At 40.2% G+C, this 25,092-nt stretch overlaps 1 protein-coding gene across 1 annotated transcript; it reads left to right on the plus strand.

The window, feature by feature from the left end:
• The first annotated feature begins 1,785 nt into the window (after positions 1 to 1,785).
• Positions 1,786 to 25,086, plus strand: tbx21 (T-box transcription factor 21). The gene is made up of 6 exons (XM_034217546.1): positions 1,786 to 2,623; positions 12,896 to 13,050; positions 18,166 to 18,287; positions 18,540 to 18,698; positions 19,310 to 19,371; positions 19,655 to 25,086. Exons 1-6 carry the CDS (start codon positions 2,076 to 2,078, stop codon positions 20,484 to 20,486), a joined length of 1,878 nt encoding a protein of 625 aa, XP_034073437.1. The 5' UTR covers positions 1,786 to 2,075; the 3' UTR covers positions 20,487 to 25,086.
• The last annotated feature ends 6 nt before the right edge of the window (positions 25,087 to 25,092 follow it).

A 25,092-nucleotide genomic window follows, 5' to 3' on the forward strand; every position in this document is an offset into this window, starting at 1 on the left:
CAGTTTCTCGTCAAAATCTGAATAGCTACTGCTAACCTTGGCTTAGCTTGTTTCTGAGAACTTAAGATCAGGCACCCGGAGAACAACATCTTCCATCATCTTAAAATGACCTAAAACGTTTTACAAAGGAATGTTACTTATTAAAACTGGATAAAAAAGGTAAATCTAGGGAAGCATATAGCGAACAACCAGAACCGTGACACATGCTCAAAGGGGATTCCACGCCATTAGCCTACAGACGAAGAAATGAAACAAAGGGTTACCTCAATTACAATTATGGATTTCTCTGGGTTTAAAGTATTTGGAGTAACCCAACCAAATACATGACATGTCTACTTGTTTTCATACAGATATGTAAATGATTATACCTTTAAAGAGCAGAGAATGCTGCTGTGTTACAAACCTTTCTGTTTCAAGATCAAATGATGTGTGATTGGTTACGTGCTTCAACAACCACGTTTGTGAACGTTAATAATGAACATTTGCCTGGGACTGAAACCTTCCCTGATGCTGCCACAACTGGCAACTTGTGACCAACAACACCAAGCATGTGAACATCATAAAGGCCAACACCAAGATCCATGTAAACATGTAAATACTGAGGGCCTGTGCTGCAGGGAGTGAGATCATTTTGAGTCATAGTATATTTCTGCCTGGAGATTCTTCTCATGTCTTTTATCTTAGAGGCTGAACTACTCACTAACTTCCCCTTCGGACATCATTATCATTCTAAGTTTTCTAGTGAGTTATCAACAACAAATAAAAGAAAGTGAGAAAAGTATAAAAACATATTTTTTATTAATTTCATGTTTTCATGACCTGAATTTGAGTTGTACTTTTTCTATGTATTAATTGGTGTGTATATAATTCATACAAATAAAAAAATGCTTCTCATAATATAACACTACGTGACGACTGTTATAGCCTAATAGGGTAAATTAAATCCATTTAATATTCACACAGCTTCATTACTCGTCATTATTAACAAAAATCACAGATTTTCATTATTCAAATAAAAAATGAGAATAACCGGTTGTGGATTAACCCGTCACCGGGGAGGAACGTGTGAAAAAAATGCGTTAAAAAAAAGAAAAAGCTCATATTATATCACGCGACAAAAAAAGGCAAAGATGTTTTGTTTCATTTTGTATTAAATGACCATATATCGCTTATGTGTTAACCGATAAGCTTACAGTGTCAAACCATGTTTTGTAGGAAGACCCATTAGGAAAAAACAAGTTATTTTTAAAAATATATTATTAATCATTCGTCTTATAATTACATTTAGCCTACAACACATAGAATCATCTGACGTGAAACGTATGAACCCAAAGCAAAATATGCATTTCATATTAAGTTAAGTTAAGTTAATGTTATGTCTTATACGAAATAATTTAATTAATTGGCCTAATGAATAATGTTTGGTTTTAATTCAATTCCTTGCAGGACACTTATCATGATAACGTTAATTATTAATGTAAAGAATGAAAATAGACAAAATTGTCCCCAAAATTGAGTTTGTTGGCACTCAATTGTTATATTACATCAGTTATTTTTTAGTATGTTATTTCCTGTTGTGTTTTTATTTTAAATAATATTATTCTTCAATGTTTAGAGCAACTTACACTTCGTTTTTACTAAGGGCAGTGTTTGTGATGTGTGTTGTGTGTGATCGGGGGAAGGCTCTTTCATATCTGGAGCCTATCACGTCCTCCCTCCACATCAGACACACCTCCACAATATGACCAATTACAAAATGTATATATCATAGGTTAGAAAACCTGAGCGTGTGTTTGAGTCACTAGTAGCGACTCCCCGCGTTAAAATAGACAATCAGCTGCACGGGTAATAAAAAAGTGTATAGATAAATATCTTAATGAGGCGGTGTGAGCTGATCACTTAAATGATATGCTTTGACCGAGTGAGACACTGCATTTAAAAAGTTGTGGCATGTCTGTGCGCTGCTGAGAATAACAGTCGTTTTGTGCTTTGTATTTATTGTGCATGCTCTTATTGAACTGGACGCAACAGCGGAGCCTTATGACATTACGCACAGACCGGGAGCGGGGCTGCTAATGGGCGGCATAGGTGGCAACCTTTACCTCAGCATGTTGAATGGGACTGAAACGCAAACTTTCGGAAAGAGCACGGACATCAGCAGTCACCTCCACCGCGGCGGCAAGGATCTAGCAGAGTTTAAAATGGGGATCCAGGACGCCAGGTTTTACTACCCAGACTCTGTTCAGAGCGGGCAGGACGCCCTGGCTCTGCCGTACCACTCGGAGCAGGCGGTGGGAGGGTACGGAGCGCAGCCGGGCAGGTTTTACGCACAGACCCTCGGTAGTTGCCCGTACGGCGGGGTGCGCTCGCCGCCAAGAAGCGGAGCCGTGCAGGGGTACATCTCCGTGGCGGGAGACGGGTTTTCTACAGCCGATAAAGACTTGTACTCTCCTTCCCCGGAGAACTACACGGCCAGCTTTCAGCACGGCTACCAGCGGCCGCCTCTTTACCCTTTACCTGGGCTACAGGTGTGCGGGAAGACCCAGGCTCTGCTCAATAACTACCCGTTATGGGCCAAGTTCCACAAGTTCCAAACCGAGATGATAATCACCAAACAGGGGAGGTAAGTGACAGACAACAATAATCACCTTTTTCCCCAAAATAACAAAATACTGCCCTCTCTTATCAGATTTGATGAAGGACATTTTAAAAACTACTTGGCTTTACACTTTCAAATTCAAATTCACTACACCACTACTCTTATCTTGTGGAAGAACACATACCACAACACTGCAACTTCCTATACAACTGAACTTGAAAACAGTTTGTTTCTGATAAATACATTACCCCTGCCATGCTGTCTGTGCTGAGTGGAGGTCAGGGTTCACTCATCATTTAGCTCCCGTTTACTTTGCAGGCATCCCCATCAGCCGTCAGGTGACGGATGTGTTGGCAGCTTTACGTTATTTATTTGATGGCAATCACCTCTGAACATGTTTAGCATAATAGATTTACGCTTTCCTTTTGCGCAAAATCTAAGTTAACATAAGAGCCGTAATGGAAAACGCTTACAGTAAATTATTATAAATGGATAGTCCTGTCAAAATAAAAATGCTTAGGCCTACTTAACATTTTATTTCAGTAAAATCCAATATACAATTAGCTATTATTCTTCTTTTCTTTCTTTTTTTGTTTGTTAATCGTCAAAAAAAAAGAGGCTGTGGTCAAAAGTTATTGAGCACATAGCAATTGCAAGCTGAGTTGCTGGAAAACCTTTTGACACATTTACTTGACCCCGAAAAAACCTGGGGAAATTAATCCAGAGGCAAATCAATAAATAGCCTATTACATGTGTTGCGTAAGTGGTGTATTTTAATTCCTCATTACTCCCGGGATGCAGTAGGCCTACTTTGCAATAATACCCGGTGATTTTTATATTAGGATCGACTTTATCGAAATCAGTGAGAATAAACTATGTCTGTTATGGCTTCTCGATGCTCATTTAAAAAGGAGATGTGATCAAGTGAGAAACCAACTTTCTGATTGTTAAACTTCAACGCGATATCTCGAGTAGGCGGATGTAGAGACGATGATACTGAAATTGAGATTTTAAAAAAACAAGCACCCGGGTCTGCGAGTATTCGGAGCCCTGAGCGGGCCTGTTCCGGGTCACTGAGCATTGAGATGCGGCCTGTCGATGAGCATTAATTCACTAATATGCGACACTTGTGTTTGACAGAAGGTTTCAGGCCATGGGTTTCTCATGATCAGAAAACAAGTGCGCTGTCACATCATAGGACACTGATATTTCCATTGGAACACACACGTATCGGCCTTTAATTAAATAATTGCTCCAAATAAATTGTGTATTTTAATTGTTGTTTTAACAGCTTTTTGTAATTGTTCTAGTTTAAAAATGATATGCAGGTTTTTTCTAAAAGCTATTATGTTACAGTGTTGCAAAATGTTCCCCTTTGAACTGCATGAGAGCTATTCTGAGTGCAGTTACATGGCGTTTTAGTTTTTAGGATGTAGTTTCTTAAAATATGATGAAGATACTTCATCCATCTTTTCTTTCAAAGGCTTGAATACATGCTGATAATGCCTTGTGTCTTTATTGCAACATGGAGTATACAAGAAATGACCATTAGCCTATTGTATTGTTGTGTGTGTGTGTGTGTGTGTGTGTGTGTGTGTGTGTGTGTGTGTGTGTGTGTGTGTGTGTGTGTGTGTGTGTGTGTGTGTGTGTGTGTGTGTGTGTGTGTGTGTTGTGTGTGTGTGTATGTGTGTTGGGTGTGTGTGTGTGTGTGGGTGTGTGTGTGAGATCATGCCAGTGTGCTCTCAAATACAATAATTAGAAAAAAATGACTATTTCTATCTTAAAAAGCTGCCCTTAAAGACACACATACGCATTATTACGCATACACAGTCACACACACACCTAAGCAAAAGTGTACCAACTCTCCGGCAAAAACAAAAGGATCGGGGAAATGGGTGCGGAGGTGTCATCCTTCCACCTTTGATAAAATGCTAATTGTCATATTGCGTAAAAACCACAAACCTCATGTTACGAAAATGTCTAAAATGTTCTCGCCCTTTTCTCTTCAATCCTTCGCTCAAATGCAGAACTGCAGGCATCCAAGCCCAAACATTTGTGGAGGCCTTTTGTTTCTTTTAACAAACAAAAAACTTCTGCACGATTTTGAAGTTCAGCAGTGCAAAAAACAAGAAGTTTTCAATATCAGAAGCGATATCCTCCTTACATTTTTATCCTGGGGTTCAGGCTCCTACAATAATTTTGCTGTGGTTTATAGAGAGGAGTCTGAAGGTCTGCAATGTTAATCAAAACACATGTATCTGTGGGAGAAAAGGTGAAAGAAGCTCCAGAGAGAAGTATAGAGATGGGTCAAACACCACTGAGCCTTTAGATGGCCACACTGAGAGAGTGAGGCCCCTTTGAAGTTCAGGAAGTCAAAGACTAGATTCTCTTTTTTTCAGCCTGCACTAGACGCTGGGTACATCGCCTGACAGATCTCTCAGAAGTTTTGCTCATGTACCACACATGGGCTTTGAAATCTAGAGACATTTTCATGGCCTGTAGCGAAGGGGGCCGAATTCATCTACATTTCTCATGAGCTAAATTCATATCACCACACTAGATGATGCCATTTCAGGCACTGCTGTTATAGACTCATGCACCAAGGCAGAGTTCATCGAGGCTGCATACGTCTAGAAGGGCATTTAGTTTGATGTAAACATGCACTTTTCTGTTGTCCACAGGACGAAGAAATAGACAGAAAAAAGCAGAAAGAGGTTTTTCAAATGCAAAATCATGGGATTTTCTGAAATAGTGAGAAAGTTAATCAAATGACTAAAACTGAAAAGAGAAAGTGAAGCTTTTTTCCTCGTTCATCTGTTTCACCCAAACTACACCTGGGGTATGCTTATAGTTTGGATGTGAGTCAAGAAGACCAACTTCTCCCAAACATGATTTACAAGAAGCACATTAATTTAAAGGGGTCCTATTGTGCTTTTTTGGGTTTTCCCACTCCTTTGTGTTCTTCCGTAACCTGGTGACATCACTCCCATGCTTCAATTGGGACATCTCTAATGGCGCTTTTCCACTGCAGCACGTAGCACGGTTTAAGCGGTGGCCCGTTTTTTTGTGTTGCTTTTCCACTAGGGGTAGTTCCGGCTCAGGGCTACCTTTTCACCTTTTTTCTGGCCCTCCAAAATCAAGGTTCTTACCGGACCAACAATCGGGCTGAATATGCTAAACTAGTGACGCAAACACTCTCAACTGCTGAATGCTCAGAGAGAATCGCTGGCAAGGGGGCTACAACTACAACAAAATGAACATATTTTACCGTGATTTAATTGTAATACACGTTTCATACTGATACCGGTCTGCAGACAAGACGGCAGGCGAAAAACCTTTTAAAAGTCGTGTTTTCTGAATGGAGATCGGATCGATCAGGCTAAGCTAACGTTGTATATGCTCCGTCCACACTCACAACAACGGCCTACAGACATAAATAAACCAGCGACTGTATTCGCCATGACACAGACAGTCTGTGGTTTGTACTTGTTGTCTAGTTTCTGAACAGATATGAAGAGCTGTGAGCTCTGAGTGCTAACAGCTAGCGGCGGATGTTTTGGTTTTGTGGTTCGCATTGAAGATGACGTCACGGCAGTTTTACGCAGCGTCGCTCCGCCCGCCGAACAGCTGATCGCCCCGCCTACACTGCGTTACTATAGTAACTACCCCAGTTACTAAACTGTAATGGAAACACAGCTTAAAGTGAGCCTGGCCTACCAAGGCCAAACTAAGCTGTGCTAAGCCGTGCTAGGTCCTGCAATGGAAAAGCGCCATAAGCTGTCACAACCGAGCCTGCCAGCTAACCAATCAGAGCAGACTGAAATCTCGCTAGTATACAAAAAATAAAGAGCTTTTTGAACATTGAAGCATGTAAACATGTCATAGTAAAGGCACAAACTACAAATATGAAACCTGTAAATAAGCATCATAGGGCCCCTTTAAAGGGGAATTTTAAGGATATAACAGTTGAGTGGTGATTAATTTCACAAGCGTAAAGCCACTAAGAATTATTGGCATATCATCAACGTCAAAAACTTCTGCAAAATGATTAAAAAGACAATAAGTCACGAGTCATGCTGGCAAAGTTCTGCATGATCATCTGTGTTGAAGGAAGGAGATAAGACCTACTAAGTTCTCTCTTTTGCAAAATCTTTCAGGGAAATAATGCAGAGGTAAACTTCAGACTAAGAGGATTCATGCTCATCTGCTCTCTCCGCTCCACTGAGTCCAAACTGTGACACAAATCAGTCTGATGTTTGGTAGTTTTTCAGAGAGGAAATAATCCTTTGATTTATTGTGCTCCCAAGAACAGTAGGGACTTTTTACAAGTATTGCTATGAGCACATTTTTCGCGAAAAAGCTGAATTGTAATTCTTTAAGTTTCTGCTTTTGGCCTATAACCACTTATTATTTATATTGTGGCAAGACACTTCACCCACAATTGCTCCTGTGGGGATGGCCCACAGTATTGAATGTTTGTAAGTTGCTTTGGATAAAAGCGTCTCATAAGTGACAAGTAATGTAATGTAATATACATGATTTAAATAAGAATGTTTTTTTTAAATAAATGGACTGATACTGTTTAGTTAGGTCCTACAAAGTAAAACTATAATTTAATAATCATTAAATAATCAAATATGCTGTATGTCAAATTTTGGAAATGATCACTTCAAATCACCAAGGAGGAGTGGGTCTCTTCTCTCTTTTATGTTCAATATGTAATGCAGTAATGTTTAACAAGAACAATCAGAAATCCTTATATTTCTTATCAAAAGTACTGCAAGGTACTATTAAAAGGAATATTTGGAAGTATTGTGGACTAACTCTTTCTGTATAAAAGCAGAAGTGGAACGATTTCAAGGTTTTAGCAGCATGACTTGTCACTTCCTGTTCAGCTGTTTATGTGTGCATAAGGAGCTTTTCGCAGAAACATCTAGTAGCAATCTATTCTAATAGCTAAATGACTTCTTCCTCTTATTGTGTAAATAACTCTTCTAATTATCAAGTGGTGAAACCCACCGCTGCTTGAGCCACAGGCCCTCAACTTGTTATTTTTCAGCGGGATCCTCAATATTTGTTTTCCAAAGAAGGTTATTTAAAACATGGGAGGCTGAGAGGACTGAAAATAAACTGCTAATTGTGAGTTAGAATTGTTTACTTTTGGTCAACAAAACAATATATTGATCTGACTAACAAGTATTGCGTGTGAATCAAAGACTAAAATCTTCTTCCTCTGTCTCACAGAGTTCTGTTTCTGTACCGAAACTATCATCACATCACAACACATAAATGAGCCACTGTTGCACTGGGTGACATATTTCTTCATTACCATGAACACGCACACCGTTTATTTTTGACTCAATCCCACTTACACCAACCTGCTTCCACAAATACTTACTGGATCAACAAATGTGGATTCATCCGCTGCTGAAAATAGTCCAAAAATAAATGTACTATTGTTTTAACATCTTATGCTAAGCTACAGTGCCAGCTGTTGGAGAGCCTTAAGACAAATTAACAAACATTTGTATTGTATTCCTATTTTATTATTATTTACAAATGATGTTGAGGCACCAGGGGGAAGTATTGAGAAAGAGACAAACACGTTGTTGGTTTGGGTCTTTCAATCAGATTTCTAGATAAGAGAAAGACAAAACACCAGCATCATCCTTAATGAAGCATGAACCATGAAATCAGCAGTATCAAATGACATCCTGAACAACAACATTTACATTTTACCAATGTTAGGCACTGAGTTCCTCTGCAATAGGTCAATAGAGAAGCAGGAGTGTCTGTCAGAGAGTGCTTGTGTCCGGCAGCAGCTGTAGACTGGCATGTTTTCGTCACAGATGATCAAGCGTACGCACGGTGACAAAAACTGGACCTGAACTCCTGTCTGGATGAATCAGGGTGCACTCATGTAGAAAAGTCCTCTCCCTGGTGAATATCTAGTTCCTCTTCTGCCGTGCATCCCCAGGACAAACCCTCCACCTCCCTCCCTTCGCTCCACCCTCTGCTCTTTCCTTTTCCCTAACCTCTGTTTCCCCCTCCCACACTCTTTCTCTACCCAAACCATCCCCCCCTTTCCTCTCTCTCTCCAACATCCACTCAGTTTATTTTGATTTGGTCTTAAACGCCACCACCAGCAGTAGTGTCTCTCTCTGTATTACTGGCTGGTTCACCACACTCGTCTGTTTCTTTGGGTATTTGCTCTGATGAAAAGATTACAGTTATGAGTATTCATGTGCGTATGCAAACACCTGGATCACAGTGCCAGCCAGTTTTCATTACTGTCAAGGTTTCCAGTGAATCAGAGCAGCACCCTGGCAGGTTGGTCTGTCTGGTTGCTGTGGAGCTGCAGGTTTGATTCCTGTGCTCAAGCTAGTTAAGTGGATTTGTGCATCAATCAAAATGGTTTCTCTGAGGTGGAAACTGTGTCAAACTAGTCAGAAGGCAATGAAGCGACTGTATGCTTCTTTACCACACCACCACCACTAACTGTGTTTTTCAGCTTCCCTGTCTAAATTTGGTGCATCAAGTGCCGCCCCCGCATGCAAATACCTCTCTGTGTTGTGTTTTCTATGGTTTCCCCCTGCCAAGTTCTGATTTCCTATAAAAGGCTTTAGTGTTAGTGAATCGACAATATCAACGAAGCAAAAATGATAACTACTCATCTTCCTTCTAGATGACTTTCGCACAGTGTAGGCGGGTGGATACATTCATACGCTGAACAGCAGAGTTTCTGTTTTCACTTGTATTAAACTGTGCAGTGGAAGAGGAGACCTTTCACCTGTTATTTGCGAGCCAGTGAAGAGCTGCTGCCACGATTCGGTTTCACCCAGAACTATGATTGATTGTTAAACTGGACTCGCCATGTAGCCAGAAAGACCCAACTGGGACTGCTCAGGGCAGGGTTTGTCTTACCAGTGTGTGTGTGTGTGTGTGTGTGTGTGTGTGTGTGTGTGTGTGTGTGTGTGTGTGTGTGTGTGTGTGTGTGTGTGTGTGTGTGTGTGTGTGTGTGTGTATGTGTGTGTGTGTGTGTGTGTGTGTGTGTGTGTGTGTGTGTGTGTGTGTGTGTGTGTGTGTTCTTTCCACATGTTGTCATTCAAAGGCACTGTTCAGAATAAAGTCTAAAAAAAAGTCACAAATTAGAATGAACAAGGCAAATTCAAAGAAACAAATAAAGTATGCATTCAAAGATTGTGATATTTGCATTCCATTTTCTTTAAGACAATCAAAAATAAATAATGTTTCGACTTTTTGGATAGCAGTGTTAATGTTTTAGCAAGTATGTGAGAATTGTTTGGGCTGAGTAGTGTTTCAATGCTTCTGCCAATGATTTATCTAGAGTTTATCTGTAGTTTGTTATGAAACGTTATCAAACAGGAGGGATAAGTGTCTCTTCACACCTCCCTTGTATTTACACCACTAAACCAAACTGCTTCAGGGAAGACAGTGCGAGATCACAGTGTTTGTAGTTTGCCTAAACTGCCAACATTGGCTTCTTAACATTGGCGTTGCCTGCATTTTCAAACTGAACTATTTTTAGAAATCTACACTCTGTTTTACAAACCATCAAGAGATCAAATACTGGAAACATAAGATCTTATCTATCTGTTCCACCCAAAGCAACACGTTTTAAAAGAAAGAAAAGGGCGTTTCTGAAAAGTAAGTTTGTTTTCTCTTTTGTGTACAGTGCTTGCACTCATTGACTAATTTAGCCATGCACTGTAGCAACTCAGTGGTGGTGTTGGTTGCCTATCACACAAATGCTCCATAGCCTCAGGTGCTATTAGCCTGTGTCAAACAGCTGGGCCAAATGTCAAACATGTTGACCTGATTTATTACACACAGGGGACATCATATTAGACCCAGAGTGCAGCGCAAGTTCAAATGCAAACACATACTGTAGAGGATGAAGTGAATGAATCAGCCCACTTCTGGACACTGAGCCAAGTTTATCTTGGGAAGTACCCTTATTTGTTATCTTTCAGAGTTAAATGAGAAGATCAATATTGTGTAGTTTAATCAAACCTATTACTATGCATTTAATTATATGTTTATTATGAGACTTAATGTTCAGGAAATAACACTTAGCCTCCATTTTAATTGATGGGGGAGGATGGCGGGTGTTAGGGACCTGGATAATGATTAATAAATGGGGGCTGCACCAGACCAAAACATTTTGAGCCCCACCCACAGGTTGAATCTTTTTGATTTGTTTGTACACAAATGATGGATTGCATTAAATATTGGCACAGATATCAATCCAAGATACATTCTAACGTAGGTTATCCTTTTTTCCTCTCTCTACCCATCAGGCCAATTTGTTTTATGTATCCAATATTAGTTCATGGGAAAATGCCAGAGACATACATATATCCAAACATAATTAAGCTAATGTATTCCCATGAGCATCAACTCTACTGTTGGCTTAAGGCGGATTAGCTAATGTTAGCATACTAACACACTAAACAAAGACTGTTCACATGGCAAATATAACGCCTGCTTAACATCAGAATGTTAGTATTGTCATTGTGAGCATGTTGGCATACTGATGTTAGCATTAGCTCAATGCACTGCTAACTAAGCTGAAGAAGAACCTAGTAGTAGGCTACTGTATGGCTGCAGACTATTTGCATTGTTTCCCTTTCGACAAAGCCACCTGAAACATATCCATGTTCCGAGGGACCTATGTCCATCAAGCTGATATCTTCGTAATATGACACAATAAAAAAGTGTTTTATGATCTCAAGAATGTATTTGGAAATGTTCTCAACATTCCGCTTATAGCCGACTGATGTTACACCACCGTGAGGAATGGATTTTTACCATTCAAACTGCACTCTAAACATCCATCTTCATTTGTTTTTTTGCAATTCGATCCAAGATTCACCTTCACTAACCAATTTCTTACAATGTTAGTTCAAATCAAGACCATGGCACATAGAGATAACCCCAGTCAGGGCATTAGTTTTCAGTCTTTATGCTAAGCTAATAGGTTGGTAGCTTTAGCTTCTCATTTACCACAAGAGCTCTTTATCCTCTCAGCAACAATGCAAATGAGCAAATATACAAAAAGCCGATCTACTGCAAGATGATACAACTCATTGGTAAAACTGATGCGTAGTGATGCGTTTACTTTCTCTTTATACATTTTTTTAAAATAAGAGCTTCTATGCATGTTTGCTTATCCTGAAGCACTAAGAGCTTTTCTATCTACACTACATTTAGACTCACAAATGTCCATCACGGCGTGTGGTTTTGTGTATTCAGTGTCCATGTCTTATACATTTATGTGTGTCCCCTTGCTCTTGGTTTAACCCAGCACTTCACTGTGCCGCAGTGCACGGGGACGCCCTGACCTCCCGGTTACCTCGTCTCACTGAAGGCTTCAGTGTTCAAACTAAGTTCAACATGTAAAGAGCTCCAGAAATCAGGAGCAGCTTGTGGTGGCATCTTTTATTAACAGCAGTATTAAATATTCACCTTCACACATCACTGTCAGCCATCCCCTCCACCTCTCGTCCATTTCTACTAAACTCTTGATCCTTTTGTTGCTAGAGGAAATCACTTCCCTGCCTTCCTTTATACTATTCTTTCAAGATTGTAGAATATCCATTCACAGGATTGTTTTTGCATTTGATATTAAGTGCAACTTCATTTTCACTTTCTACATTTTTAACGGATTTACTTATTAAATATTCGGTACTGTGGGTTGGGGGAATGTAGAGTGATTTAAAGTATCAGGTGCTAAAATAAGGACAAACTGCACAAATAAAGCTTATTAATCTAAAAGGACATCATTGCGATAAACATGTCAGCTATAGGACAGTTCTCCTGAAACAGCTTGCACTATTGCATTTATAGTTTCAGATTTGACACCGTGAATTACTTTGACTTTGCAATTTGTAAGCACGCCTTCTTTAATTCTTTCATCGTTCTTGGTCTTTCAAGACAGAGAAAAAGTCCCCTTTAAATGAAAAAAAAATACTGCACAATCTCAGTAGGTCAAATCCTCCTAGTAGTAGTCGTACATTTATTTTACATTCCCATAAATGTACTTTGAGCATTCAATTCCCAGTGGGAAATATTGCCCTGAGCTGTTCCTCGTGTTGAGTACATGAATGTTCTTCTCTTCTTTGAAGCAGTTGAGGAGACAAACGTCATGCAAAGGAATGCAAACAGATATTGGTTAATTGGTCAAGTAACTTTTTCCTTTGCAATACCAAAACAAACAAATAATGATACATGCTAAAAATGATTAATCCTTTTTCTCCCCGTGTGTTTATCCAGGAGGATGTTCCCCTTCCTGAGCTTCAACATCAGTGTTCTGGACCCATCTGCTCATTATAACGTCTCCGTGGACGTGGTTCTGGCGGATCAGCACCACTGGAGGTACCAGGGCGGCAAGTGGGTCCAGTGTGGGAAAGCGGAGGGCAACATGCCAGGTACTTTAAATCAAAACACAGGATAATAAATGAAAGTCAATGGATTGCTGCTTTTTTTTATGAGTTTTCTCCCTTAATGTGGTTTTGCTTTAATTAAAGTGGACCTATCATGCTATATTTGAAACATATATTGTAGGGCCATACCTATATAAAACATGTCTGTGAAGTTTCTTTTTCAAAATACCAAACAGATCATGCATTTTAGTCATGCCTCATTTCGCTCTATTTGCTCTATTCCAGCCCTGTTTTTGCAAGGGCTGATTCTGCTTTTGTGGCAGACTACAGTGCCACCTACAGGCCTGGCATATCTACTACAGCGTCTCCAGTGCTTTCGAGCGGTCTCTCATTCCCCTGATAGGTGGAGAGTTGCCCATATAATAATCGGCTCCGTTGCAGCCCCGTTTTTAGAGATTTGGGTATGGAGGAAAAGAGAGAGGGTTGTGTTTTCTGACACTTGGTGAGTTCCCTGACACACCGGGGACACATATTCATGTATAAAAGACGTACAAGAGTGCATTTTGCATGATAGGTCCCCTTTAAGTTAAAGATTTGAGTACTTTAACTCACCGAGAAAATGTCTTCTCTGTTTGTTTTTTTATCGATTTGACATCCCTTGAATTAAAGTGACAATAATTGATCATGAAGTTATCCATCATTTAAGTTGATGTATTTTAGGCCAAAAAAGATTTAAAGCTGCAAAGATGGTTTATGTTTTACGTTATACTTATGCCAATTGCTCCATAGCCATAAATGGACAAACAAAATATGTGCTCACATTTGTTTTTGCATTTCCTGACAAAAGTATATGATCTACAACCAGCTGAGGAGCAGAGACCCTTAACAATCAATAATCGGAAGCATGCAACTTATTGCGTGCAAAATTGAAGAATCTTTTGAGGAAGTGGTTTAGTTAGCAATATTGTAACCAACCTACATCACCATGCACAAGTAGTTTGAGAGGTTTCTGTGGACATGTGTGAGATTCTATTTGCTGTTGTTGAGGTCAATAGCTTCTTCTGACATCCTGCAGAGATTGTGTGAGCAATTCAGAAAGTATGCATTGCTGGGTAAATATTCCTTTAAAGCTAAATGGGCTACAATTATGTCTAAATGATGGCCCTTATGAAGTAATCAATGTCCAATGAAAACATTTGTAGTAATTATGAGTTCATTTTTGTCACTTTATAGTAGATTATACCGGCTTAAATTCACTGGACATTTGTTTTGTAGGCCATTAAGACCTAGGTCACCTTCCTTCATATTTTACAGCTATAAATAATAAAAAATGTAAAGAAATTAATTAATTTACTGCATGAATGTAGGTTATACGATAATGAATATCAGCAGCAATGGGTGGAGATCTCAAAATCAGGCAGGCAGATAGGATAAAGGGAAACTTACTCAAGAAAATGGTCAGGAACAGGCTTAAGCCCCTGTCACACTGTCCCGAAATTGACACCCGATGGACACACGATAAAGGAAATGTTCAAATTCGGCTGTGATCGTAGCAACATCGGGCCATTCGTGAGGGCATCTAAGCCATCGTATGACCGCCGGTGGAGTTTCTCAGGCTCCGGCAGCAACTTCGTGAGCGGCAACTTCGTAAGGCACTCGTGAGGGCATCTTGTCAAATCGTGTCATCTTCGTGTTATCATCGGTGCATTCGCCCTCACTCTGATCGGGGCGAATGCCCGATGGCACCGATGATAACAAGATGCCCTCACGATGGCCTTACGAAGGGCAAAATTGACACACGAATTCAACACGAAAATGAACTTTCGCAAGGTCCTTCGGCAATTTTTTGCCATGCCAAAGATTTTGCCACCGCTCACGAAGTTGCTGCCGGAGCCTGAGAAACTCCACCGGCGGTCATACGAAGGCTTAAAGGCCCTGACACACCAAGCAGTCACCAGAGGACTCGCCGACGCCGACGTCAGCTGTTGCGTCACGGTGTTCTCCTGCGTCTTGGCCATGTGTCGCACGGTAACACACCGCAAAGACTTCAGTGCGTGAGTGGCAATAACTCTCCTTACCAGCAGGCGGCGGTAGTGTGTATTCGTCATTAAAAATAGGCAACAACCGGAAGACAGAGAAGAAGAACAGACTGCGTGATATAAACAACAACAAATAGCGTGTGCAAACTGCAGCCTGGTTATGATCCACTGCTGTCTGCCCGCCTTTGGTGCTCCACAACTACCCGAAGGGGCAAGTCTCCTGTACCGGGTGTACTGGGTTCGCAGAGAATCCCACTTCTTCCTCAGCTCTTTCTCTGAAGCACACAAATAAACGATGTAACCATTGTGGCTAGTTAGCATGTCCAATTCATATCTATATGCAGTGCCAAACTGCACAGCTAGCAACAAGATAACAACAAAACACAAGGTTGAAATAACAAATTACATTTCACGTTAACGTCACTGTACGCTGGCAAACAATAAAAAGCCAACAATATCTGCTAAAGAGCTCAATTGATGAAAAAGATAATCTTACCCGAGAAACCAAGTTGCGTTTCAATCTCTCGCCAGAGTCCGGTTTTCACTATTCGGTTCGAGTACCTTTTCTCTGTGATGTCGTACAGAGCTGGCCTCTCCTGGATCAATGTGATGAGCAGGTCTTCGTTTCCGTCATTCCAGATCGCCATGATGAGATGAAAATGAATATCAGTCTGTGTGTGCCTTCTTAAATCGTTTGTTTACGTCCCTCACTTCCGTTTCGCTTCTCATGCACTGATTCGCTAGCTGAACAGCCAATCAGAGTGATTGTTTGGTCCGACTGCCAGACCCGATGCATGGCCGATTCAACATGTTGAATCGGCCATGCATCGGGACAGGCAGTCCAAATAAGGCGTGTCACGGTCGACGGTGCGGGACACACCAAATTGAGTTTGGGCGACAGGACACGCTTCGTCTCCCGACTTACGAAAACAGCCGAAATCGGCCTGGTGTGTCAGGGCCTTAAGATGCCCTCAGTCACGAATGGCCCGATGTTGCTACGATCAGAGCCGAATTTGAACATGTCCTTTATCGTGTGTCCATCGGGTTGTTTTATTGCACAACAAAATCATGTAAACATATTATGTAAATAACCCAATTTGTGTTCTGTGAAACTAAAAAGGATATCATATATTATTTTGAAGGAGAGTTGACAGGAAGTTGTTGTTGCTACGGAAACAACATTACGGAGAAAACGTAATATTTTCTACATATAAAGACAGATAAAGTAAAGAACAAAGTCTGAAGATATCAGTACAGTATCATAGTACTGTAACATAATTGTTTTTGGTACTTTCATTGCAGTTGTATGTCTTAAATGTAATGTAAATGTTGCCTTCGTGTGTGGTTCGGGGCCATCTTCGTGCGAAATTCACAATTCCATATTCGTGTGTCCATCGGGTGTCAATTTCGGGACAGTGTGACAGGGGCTTTACAGGCTGACAACAGGTTGGCAGTGAAGAGAACCCGATCTCTGAGCACAGGAAACAAAAAGCAAGAACAAGAGGAAATGGGCCGGTTAATACTGCAGGGCTGTTGAGGGAAAACAGGTGAGCAGGTGAAGCAGAGAGTCAGGTGACTGGAACAGGTCGGAAAAGTCTGAGGGCATCTGGTGGATGGATGGAGAATGGCGTCCAGGGGGGTGTAGGGAGGGACAGAGACTGTGAAAGTTGGTGTTGGATAAGAAGGTGGAGAAAGAAGCATCAATTACTTAAAATAATTGGAAATAAATCAAGTTTAAGAATGCATTTAGCTTAAAAAAAACGTTAGCATTAAAGAGTTCCACCTCTTTAAATAAAAAAAAAGCTTTATGGGCCTTAGTGCAGATGTTATCAACTCCATAAAACATGGCCTATTCGATGTACCAAGTTTCAAAAAGAGCCAGACATATATATTATATATTGGCCAATATTAAGTTATTGCATATGTATTTTATCAGTACATATGTCAGCTAATAACTATTGTTGCATGACAGACATGCAAAACTAGGTTTGAGAAAGTTTGTCAATCAGAATTAAATTGTGTTTGATCGCAAATTGTCTATGAAATAAATCTACAGGATTTTGTATCAACATTGCTTCTTAATGTTCAAATTTAGAAGATGCCCAATGAAATTCTTCTATCTCCCATGTTTTTGTTTTTGCTTACCTGTTATTGTTTCTTTACAGTTTTATAAATTAAGTATTTGGGATATTCTTAGCCCATGAAAAGATGGCATACTGGAGATAGATGATATTTTATAGCAGTTTTCTACTTCAATCCATGTTACGTTCTGTGACTATTTCTTCGTTTAACAACTATTTCTTCCTGTTCACACCTCGTAGAAAAAAACACAATAGTCAGCCAAGGTTAAATGTTGTGTGTGATTGAGGATTAGCCACATTTATAGAAATAAAAGAGAAAGTACAGGGTGTTGTCACACGTATGCCATGTGTTGGGGAAAGGTGACTGCTGATGTGCTACAGTTGTGGAAACTGTGGTAAAACAACTTTTGTCAATTATATTTAATAGTTCATTTATGTGGTCTGATTGTAAAAGGTTAGCAAGGCCATTGTGGTAAGGCTGTGAGACATCATGTCGCTGTGATAATATCCTGCAATAAGAATATGTATTAAATATAAAAGGGATGGAAACTATGGAATTTCAACCAATGAGATGAATTTGATTGTCGGTCACATAATGGACTGTTTTTAACAGCTCCTCACATTCCACCCTTTAAACTTAATCAACCAAGAAGAGCGATGTATTGTGTTGGACAAATATTAGCATCAAATAACTTGTTCATTATTTACAGCTGTTAAAATTGACATATATATTTCCAATTTGTTTTAATTATCAGAATTATTATTATTATTGATTTACTGTTATTTTATTTATTTCAATGAATTCTTTTTTAATGATTTTTTTATCCGGTTCTTGTGTCTTTGAAAATTGCTGTTTTTTAAATGAGAACAAATCATTGCAATACCATGTTTTGTTATCTTTGAAAATTATGCAAGTTTCCAAAAGCATCAATAATTATGTTTTTATAACTACACTGTTTATAACAGTGTTATGGGCAAAAAAATAAAAATACTCTCAAAATGTAATACATATGGCTCATGGTGTTTTTTTGCACTTACAGGAAACCGGATGTACACGCACCCTGACTCTCCCAACACAGGAGCTCACTGGATGAGACAGGAAGTGTCCTTCAGCAAACTCAAGCTCACCAACAACAAGGGCAGCACCAATAATGTTGGACAGGTACAATTTCCTGTTCTTTGCCTTTTGTCTTTTCATTCATAATTCTGTGTCAATGCATGATATTAACAGACCACTGATTTGTGTTAAACTTTTGAAATATACACAAATAAGATTAGTAGTATTAGGTTCCTTGGACACTTGGTTTGATCCAGCCAAATGCCTTATTTTCTCTCTGTTTTCCTTACATTTCCTGTTTGATTATAATTTATTTTCTGTCAAAAGGTGTAAAAAATACCTGTCTTTCCTCTTCAGATGATCGTGCTCCAGTCGCTCCATAAGTACCAGCCTCGCCTTCACATCGTGGAGGTGAAGGAGGACGGCTCTGAAGACCCCTTCCTTTCATCCAAAGCTAAGACCTTAATCTTCCCCGAGAATCAGTTCATCGCTGTCACCGCTTATCAAAATGCAGATGTAAGTCTTATTCGTAGTTTTTTGTAATTGTGAATTTATGTTAAATCCACTCTGACACGGATTTACCTATGATTAGGGAAACTTCATTTATTTAATTTCCACACTTGTTTATTGCAAGATCTACTGAATTCACAACAGCATCTCTTCTCCACCATCTTATTTATATAGAGTTCAATGATTCATGTTACAGTCATGCTTAAATAGAAGCTTTGGTTGATGCATGTGCGCATCGAAAATGCACACACTCTTATTAACAATCCTACAATCTACTGTAAGTGTTCACAGCAGTTACTATATAGTGGCTGAGTTCAACTAAAAGTCACTTCACCTTGTTTGACCTGATGTAGCTCCACAATATGTGCTGTATATATCGATAACAGCTGTTCAAATACATTGTGTAAGAGTTACTCTAATCCAAAGCATACACTCACCCTGTTTGTATGATGGTGTGTTCTAAAGATAAACTTTCCAATTGCCTTTTATCCTCATTAATTATTACTCAATGACGTCCTCTGTCTCTGTTCACTTGTTTCTCTTGTGTGGTTGCTCTCTGCTTCTCTTTTTTCCTAAGCCTACATTCTCTCATTGCCCTCCTCCTATTCCTTACACAGATCACTCAGCTGAAAATAGACCATAACCCCTTCGCTAAAGGTTTCCGCGACAATTACGACACGTAAGTCAACTATTTAAAAAAGCTAGATTTGAGGAAACAACATACATACTCTTGTACTTGCCTTGTTTATTGAACCTTGCATTTTCTTTGCTAAATTATTGCTGGTGCATTTTAAGTGTTTCCCTTTAAATATTAGAATAGGTGCAATTCTGCTCGAGCGTGCTGCAGTGTGAGGGTGTGAGGGGCTGTGAGATGTTTGATAGATGGTTTGAGGTTTGGGCAGGAAATAACACCTTATTTTTTCTTCTCTTCTCACACTCTCGTCTCTTCCCCTCCTGCCTAGGCTGTATGCTCCTCCTGACTCTGATCGCCTCACCCCCTCCCCTACTGAGACCCAGCAGCTGCTGCCAGGGAGCTGCTACCCCCAAGGCTACCTCTCTGAGCAGTACATGAGCCCTCTTCCTCAGAGCCGCTTCTACGGCCGCGAGCCCCTCGGTATGGGCCAGCAGCACAAAGACCCGTCCTCCAGCCCGGGTCCTCACAGCCGCTGGTACCTGCCGCCTCAGCAGGGTGTGGCCACCAATCGTCTTGACTTCACTTCCTCCTACGAGGGGGACTTCTCTGGAAACGGGTTCTACAAACCCTTCCCCTTGCAGACTTCCGCTCACCATGCCCTCAGCTACTACCCAGACCTCCCTTTTGCATCTACGAGCGTGTCTGTATCAGGAGCCACTCCGGCGGGCTGGACCACCAGCCGGCCCACCAGCCGGCCCACCCCTCAGTACCTCAGCCACCAGAGTAAACCCGGCCCCAGCCTGGGCTGGTTCAGACCCATATCGTCCTCATCATCGTCCTCATCTTCTTCTACGTCGCCTGGCAACCCCAGACTGCACCCGCCCTCGCTCCTGGAGTCTCTGCAGCCAGCCCTGCTGCAGGACAAGCCCAAAGACACTGTGGAGGTGGTGTCCGAGGACCCCTGGCTGGAGCCACCCTCTGTGAAATCAGCGGCCTCGGCCGACTCGGGCCTTTATGAGGGCGGCGTGGGCGACAACAAGAAGAGAAGGGTGTCGCCATACACTTCCAGCACTGAAAACTCCCCACCTCCGCGCAGTGGGGAGGTCTGCGAGAAGGACAGCAACACTGATGCAGACTACTATGGCTACTACACTCACTGAAGACCTCCCAGGGCTGCCCACACCGCCCTCATGAACATGCACTGGTCTGATGAAGGGCTGGGACAGACAAACACCAGAGTCCCCCCTCAAAAGTGTCAGATGATAACAGGAAAAACTTTCAAGGTTGCTGTCAAATTGAACAGAAGTGGATGTGACTGGGAAACTAGCCTAGAGTCACATAAACACCATACAGACAAACAGACCTGTGACTTAAGCCTTTGAAACATCTATAGATTTTGGGGGGGGAAATGATCTGCATATCTACTTGTTGACAGTCGCCTGCAGGTATTGTCTGTTCTTTCTGCATCAAACTCTCTCGGTCTCTTCTGCTCCGTCTTGTCTCTTCCTTTTTCTCACCCTCAACCTTTCACACATACTCTCACAATATGCTCACGGTCATTTCCCCTTATGATTCTGAGCAGAAAATACATTTCACTCACAGTCTTCTCTGCAAATCAATTTGTTTAGTGCAGCGCCCACCAGCGTCCACAGAGAAGAACTGCAGGATGACAGTGCAGAGGTAAAGAGAACACTGTCAATAGGTTAAGAAGGTTTAGCTAGCACATGTCCTGAAGCCTAATCTACCCGAATCTGTGTGTGTGTGTGTGTGTGTGTGTGTGTGTGTGTGTGTGTGTGTGTGTGTGTGTGTGTGTGTGTGTGTGTGTGTGTGTGTGTGTTAAAGCTAAGTAAATCAGCGACCACAGCGGAAATAGCAAGTCCTTTCTGTCCATTCTGATTCTGATTCTTTTAACTGAACACAATGCAATACATCTCACACAGAGACAGATAATATCAAAATGTTGGTTTAAACTGTATGATAAAATCTCACCTAACAACGTACAAACAGATGTATAAAAAGGGAGTCTATAGAATAAATAAATAATTATATAGCTTTGTTTGAGCTGTCGATTAATCAGTTAAAATTAATTACCAAAAACAATTTTGATATTGAATTATTTAAGAGAATAGACATTCTTTAATATGTCACCTGCTTCAAAAGTTAACAGCCGGTTAAATGGGTGGTAACATTGGTATAACTTTGAACTGAATTTCTTCAGATTTTTGCCAAAAAGATACATTTAAAGACGACACCCTGGGCAGGAGGAAACTTAATAGAATTTCACAAGTTTTAAGATTTGTTAATCAAGCATGGAAAAGTTACTTGTTGTTTCTGAAGCATTCAAGCATGTATCATAGCTAATGCTTCGATCAAGGGAAAAAAGGCCTCAAATAACAAAGGCCTAGCCTCTTAGTGTTGTGAATGAATCTGCTAATGCTCTTGTCACCACACATACACACACACACACACACACACACACACACACACACACACACACACAAATAAAGACCAAAATCAATACTAGCATTGATGACGACATAATTGGAAAACAGTATTGGCAGACAGAAGTGTGACAGCTTAAAACACACATAAACTGCACACACTGTAGATGAACATAACCACAGTGTTATCTCAGCCAGGCCTGAGCCTAGTAATAATGTGTTCAGTTATGTGCGTTCATATATCTGTCTAAGGCTGATCCCTCACACATGTCTGTATGCTCAAAGACATCCCATCGTTCCTTTGATAAATATACTGTATTTTGAAATACCTAGTATGTTACGTAAATGACTTGCGGACCCCTCATGCAAGTGAAAAACATCCTCTCCAGTTTTGAAAGGCATTTCCGGCTAGCGGGTAGGCTAAAAACAATTCTTACCTAGTTGGTTCAGGTTCAGGCCACATTTGTTCCATTGCTGTAGTTGAAAAACTGAAAGGTTAGTTTCATTTTTTAACCAAAGCATCTGTTGATCGATTCCATAACCAAAATGTTATATGAGTAATTAAAGTTAGACAGAATCCTTTATTAGTTCATCCAGTTTTTATTATCGTAGACGCCATCTTGACTATAAAGGAGCTGGAACGGACAATTGAGTGAGATTGAACTCGGGATTAGGAGACAAACAGAGATCTTTAGTCACTTTTTTACGTCTGGTTAAATTTATTTACAACATCTTAATCTTCTTTGCTGTAGAGCTGCAAGTCTTCCCAAACCCTTTCTGTACAGTAGTAGCAGAGCAACAGAGCTGCTGTCAAGTGAAAAGTGGGTCATTCAGAATGACTACCTGTAGGTAAAAGACGAGGCACTGTCACCCTGAGACCCACGATAAACAGGAAGCACAAAGTGACCAGACAGGCACTCTGCATTTCCCCCCTAGTCTTCGGGCTCATCATGTTGTGACACTGGTTGACAAGAGTCCCGGCTCCCAACCTGGTGACAGAAATGAAGAGTGAGGCCTCAGTCGGCGCTGATCAGAGATCTGCTCCTCATTCCTCACCAGGTGTGCTTGGCCTCAGACAACACTGGAGGCGACAGGCAGACACTCGCTCGGTGCAGTTCAGGGTTACTTTAGTCTTTTTTGAGGGAGAAATTAAATAAAAAATAAAATCTGCAAGCTTAAAATACCTAAAAAACGAAAACTCCCGTAATCTGTTAATGGTGTAGTATTGCAGTGTGTCTATTACTGAGTTGAATATGGTTTTTAAATTACACATTCACAGTTCTAGGTTATCAACAATGGTTTATGCCAGGTCAAATGTTTAATATATGTTTCCCCGAGCCACTATGTTGAAATCACTCACCTATAGCCTATGGCCTACTGATGCTAAACTCCTCAATGCGTCATCAAGTTTTCCTAAATTTCGACATTAATATCCCCTCAGAGGTTTAAATTATTTGTTTACCATTCATCTGCATGTGAAATACATCAATTGTTTGAAATATGAAGTGTGGAGATAGCCAATGTAGCTTCATCTACAATATTGAAATTAACCAGACAACAAAACATAATACTACCTAAAGAGTTGCTTAAGATGTTAGCATGATGCTACTCACATATGCTAACAAAAAGAGCTTGAGCTAGGATCGTTGTTTATCTTGTCATACACAGAGGGAAACAGCTAGCACAACTCATCAACTCCTGAAAACAAGCTTTAAGCACACAGTGTAGTTTTTGAGACTCTTAAACAAACAGTACCAAACATTTATTTGTGAGCCTAAGAGCAGTCGGTTGGTAAAGTTTTTTTCAGCAGGGCTAGCTTCTTTCACCTGTCTTTTTGCTTTATGCTAAGCTAACTGCCTCCTGGTTTACTACAGACTTAAGAATGTTTATAATCTTCTAATTTCTCAGTCATACAAATAGTAAGGTTATTTGACTTAATATGGAGCTATTCCTTGAAAGCCTTCATGTTTGACGAATAAAAAATGTCTTCAGTCAATTTAGAGGCCTTGCGGACTAAGGGGAGTTCAATGTGTACATTTGGAACTTGCATACAATATTATTAAACATAATATATTGACACTTCACGGGACAAAAGTTAAACTAATCAATGAGTTCTTCTGACAGGGAAATTATATGTCAAATTAAATGTAGACCTTAATGTAGGTAAATCTGCCGAAACATTAATGATTTTAAATTGTCTTATTATTTTTTGGATAATCTGAATAATTACACCATTTGACCAACATTGTGTTTAGTGTCTGGTCACTATTTGAAGGCAGCCCTTTTGGATTGGACTCCTACTGACTTCAGTATTTCTATATATTTTTTAAATCCTGTGCCCCTGTTTTAAGGTTTCACATTCAAGCTCTTTTCTTAGCTTTGCTGGTTTTACATTAACATTATATAAATACTGGGACTGCAGCACTTGGCAAAATGATCTGAGCACAATTTTGATGCAAAAAGGACAAACTGTCTGGCAGTTTAGCCCTTAACCTGAACATTTAAATAACAAAGTTAAATGGCAATGATTTTGCCATTGCTGATTTTATGCTGAAAACAGAATATATTGTATGTTGCTTGTGTATCGTTTCCAATAGATTTACTATTTAATGTTTATGTTGACGTCAAACAGAGGAAAAGGTGATGATTCTTGATGTACCTTACAGTATGAAGGTAAACCTATCGACAATTCTTGTTTCAAGTGCAATTAATAGAAAGTAAATTAGTTTAGACTTAATGATGGCATTGCAGAAACATTCAAGTGATCTCTGGCCTGTGGACGATGTCAGTTATTTATTTTTACGTGCTGTGGTTGGTTGTGTGGTTTTAACTCCTGCACCTACATGAGTGCAAGATCTCCCATCAAACAGCAGAAAAATGCTTTCAGAAGCCTCAGGAACGACCCCTGCTGGATATATCAGCTTTTACAATCAGCTATCCCTGGTGTTTAACCCTAAATACCACCATTTTCCCATGAGTCTTTGTTTCCCTCAAACACATTTCCTTCAGTAAGAGAAAAACGGTGTGGGAACTGTATTTCCAGAGATTTTACTGTACAAAATAGAAATAGGAGTGAAGAAGGGAGAACAGACAAGGTCAAGCAACAAGCATGTTATTTTATTTGTGTGTGATCCATGTGCACTGTTCATGTTGAGGGAGCAATAATCCTCCGACTCTTTCATTGAGCGCTTATACATTGCAAAAATAAGAGAGGAAGATTCCTGAAGAAGGGAAAATTGTTATTTATTAAAAGGTGGCATAATTGTTTATTGTATTGTTTTTTATTCATGAAATTAAAGCTTAGACATGACAAATCTCAGCTGTT

This window comes from Gymnodraco acuticeps, unplaced genomic scaffold (assembly GCF_902827175.1).
Source record: "Gymnodraco acuticeps unplaced genomic scaffold, fGymAcu1.1, whole genome shotgun sequence".
NCBI classification, from domain to species: domain Eukaryota; kingdom Metazoa; phylum Chordata; class Actinopteri; order Perciformes; family Bathydraconidae; genus Gymnodraco; species Gymnodraco acuticeps.

Coding starts and splice junctions, on each gene's coding strand:
- tbx21 (XM_034217546.1), top strand. CDS start 2,076: ATGGGCGGCATAGGTGGCAACCTTTACCTCAGCATGTTGAATGGGACT. Junction 18,288..18,539: donor GCACCAATAATGTTGGACAG/GTACAATTTCCT, acceptor TTTCCTCTTCAG/ATGATCGTGCTCCAGTCGCT. Junction 19,372..19,654: donor TTCCGCGACAATTACGACAC/GTAAGTCAACTA, acceptor CCTCCTGCCTAG/GCTGTATGCTCCTCCTGACT.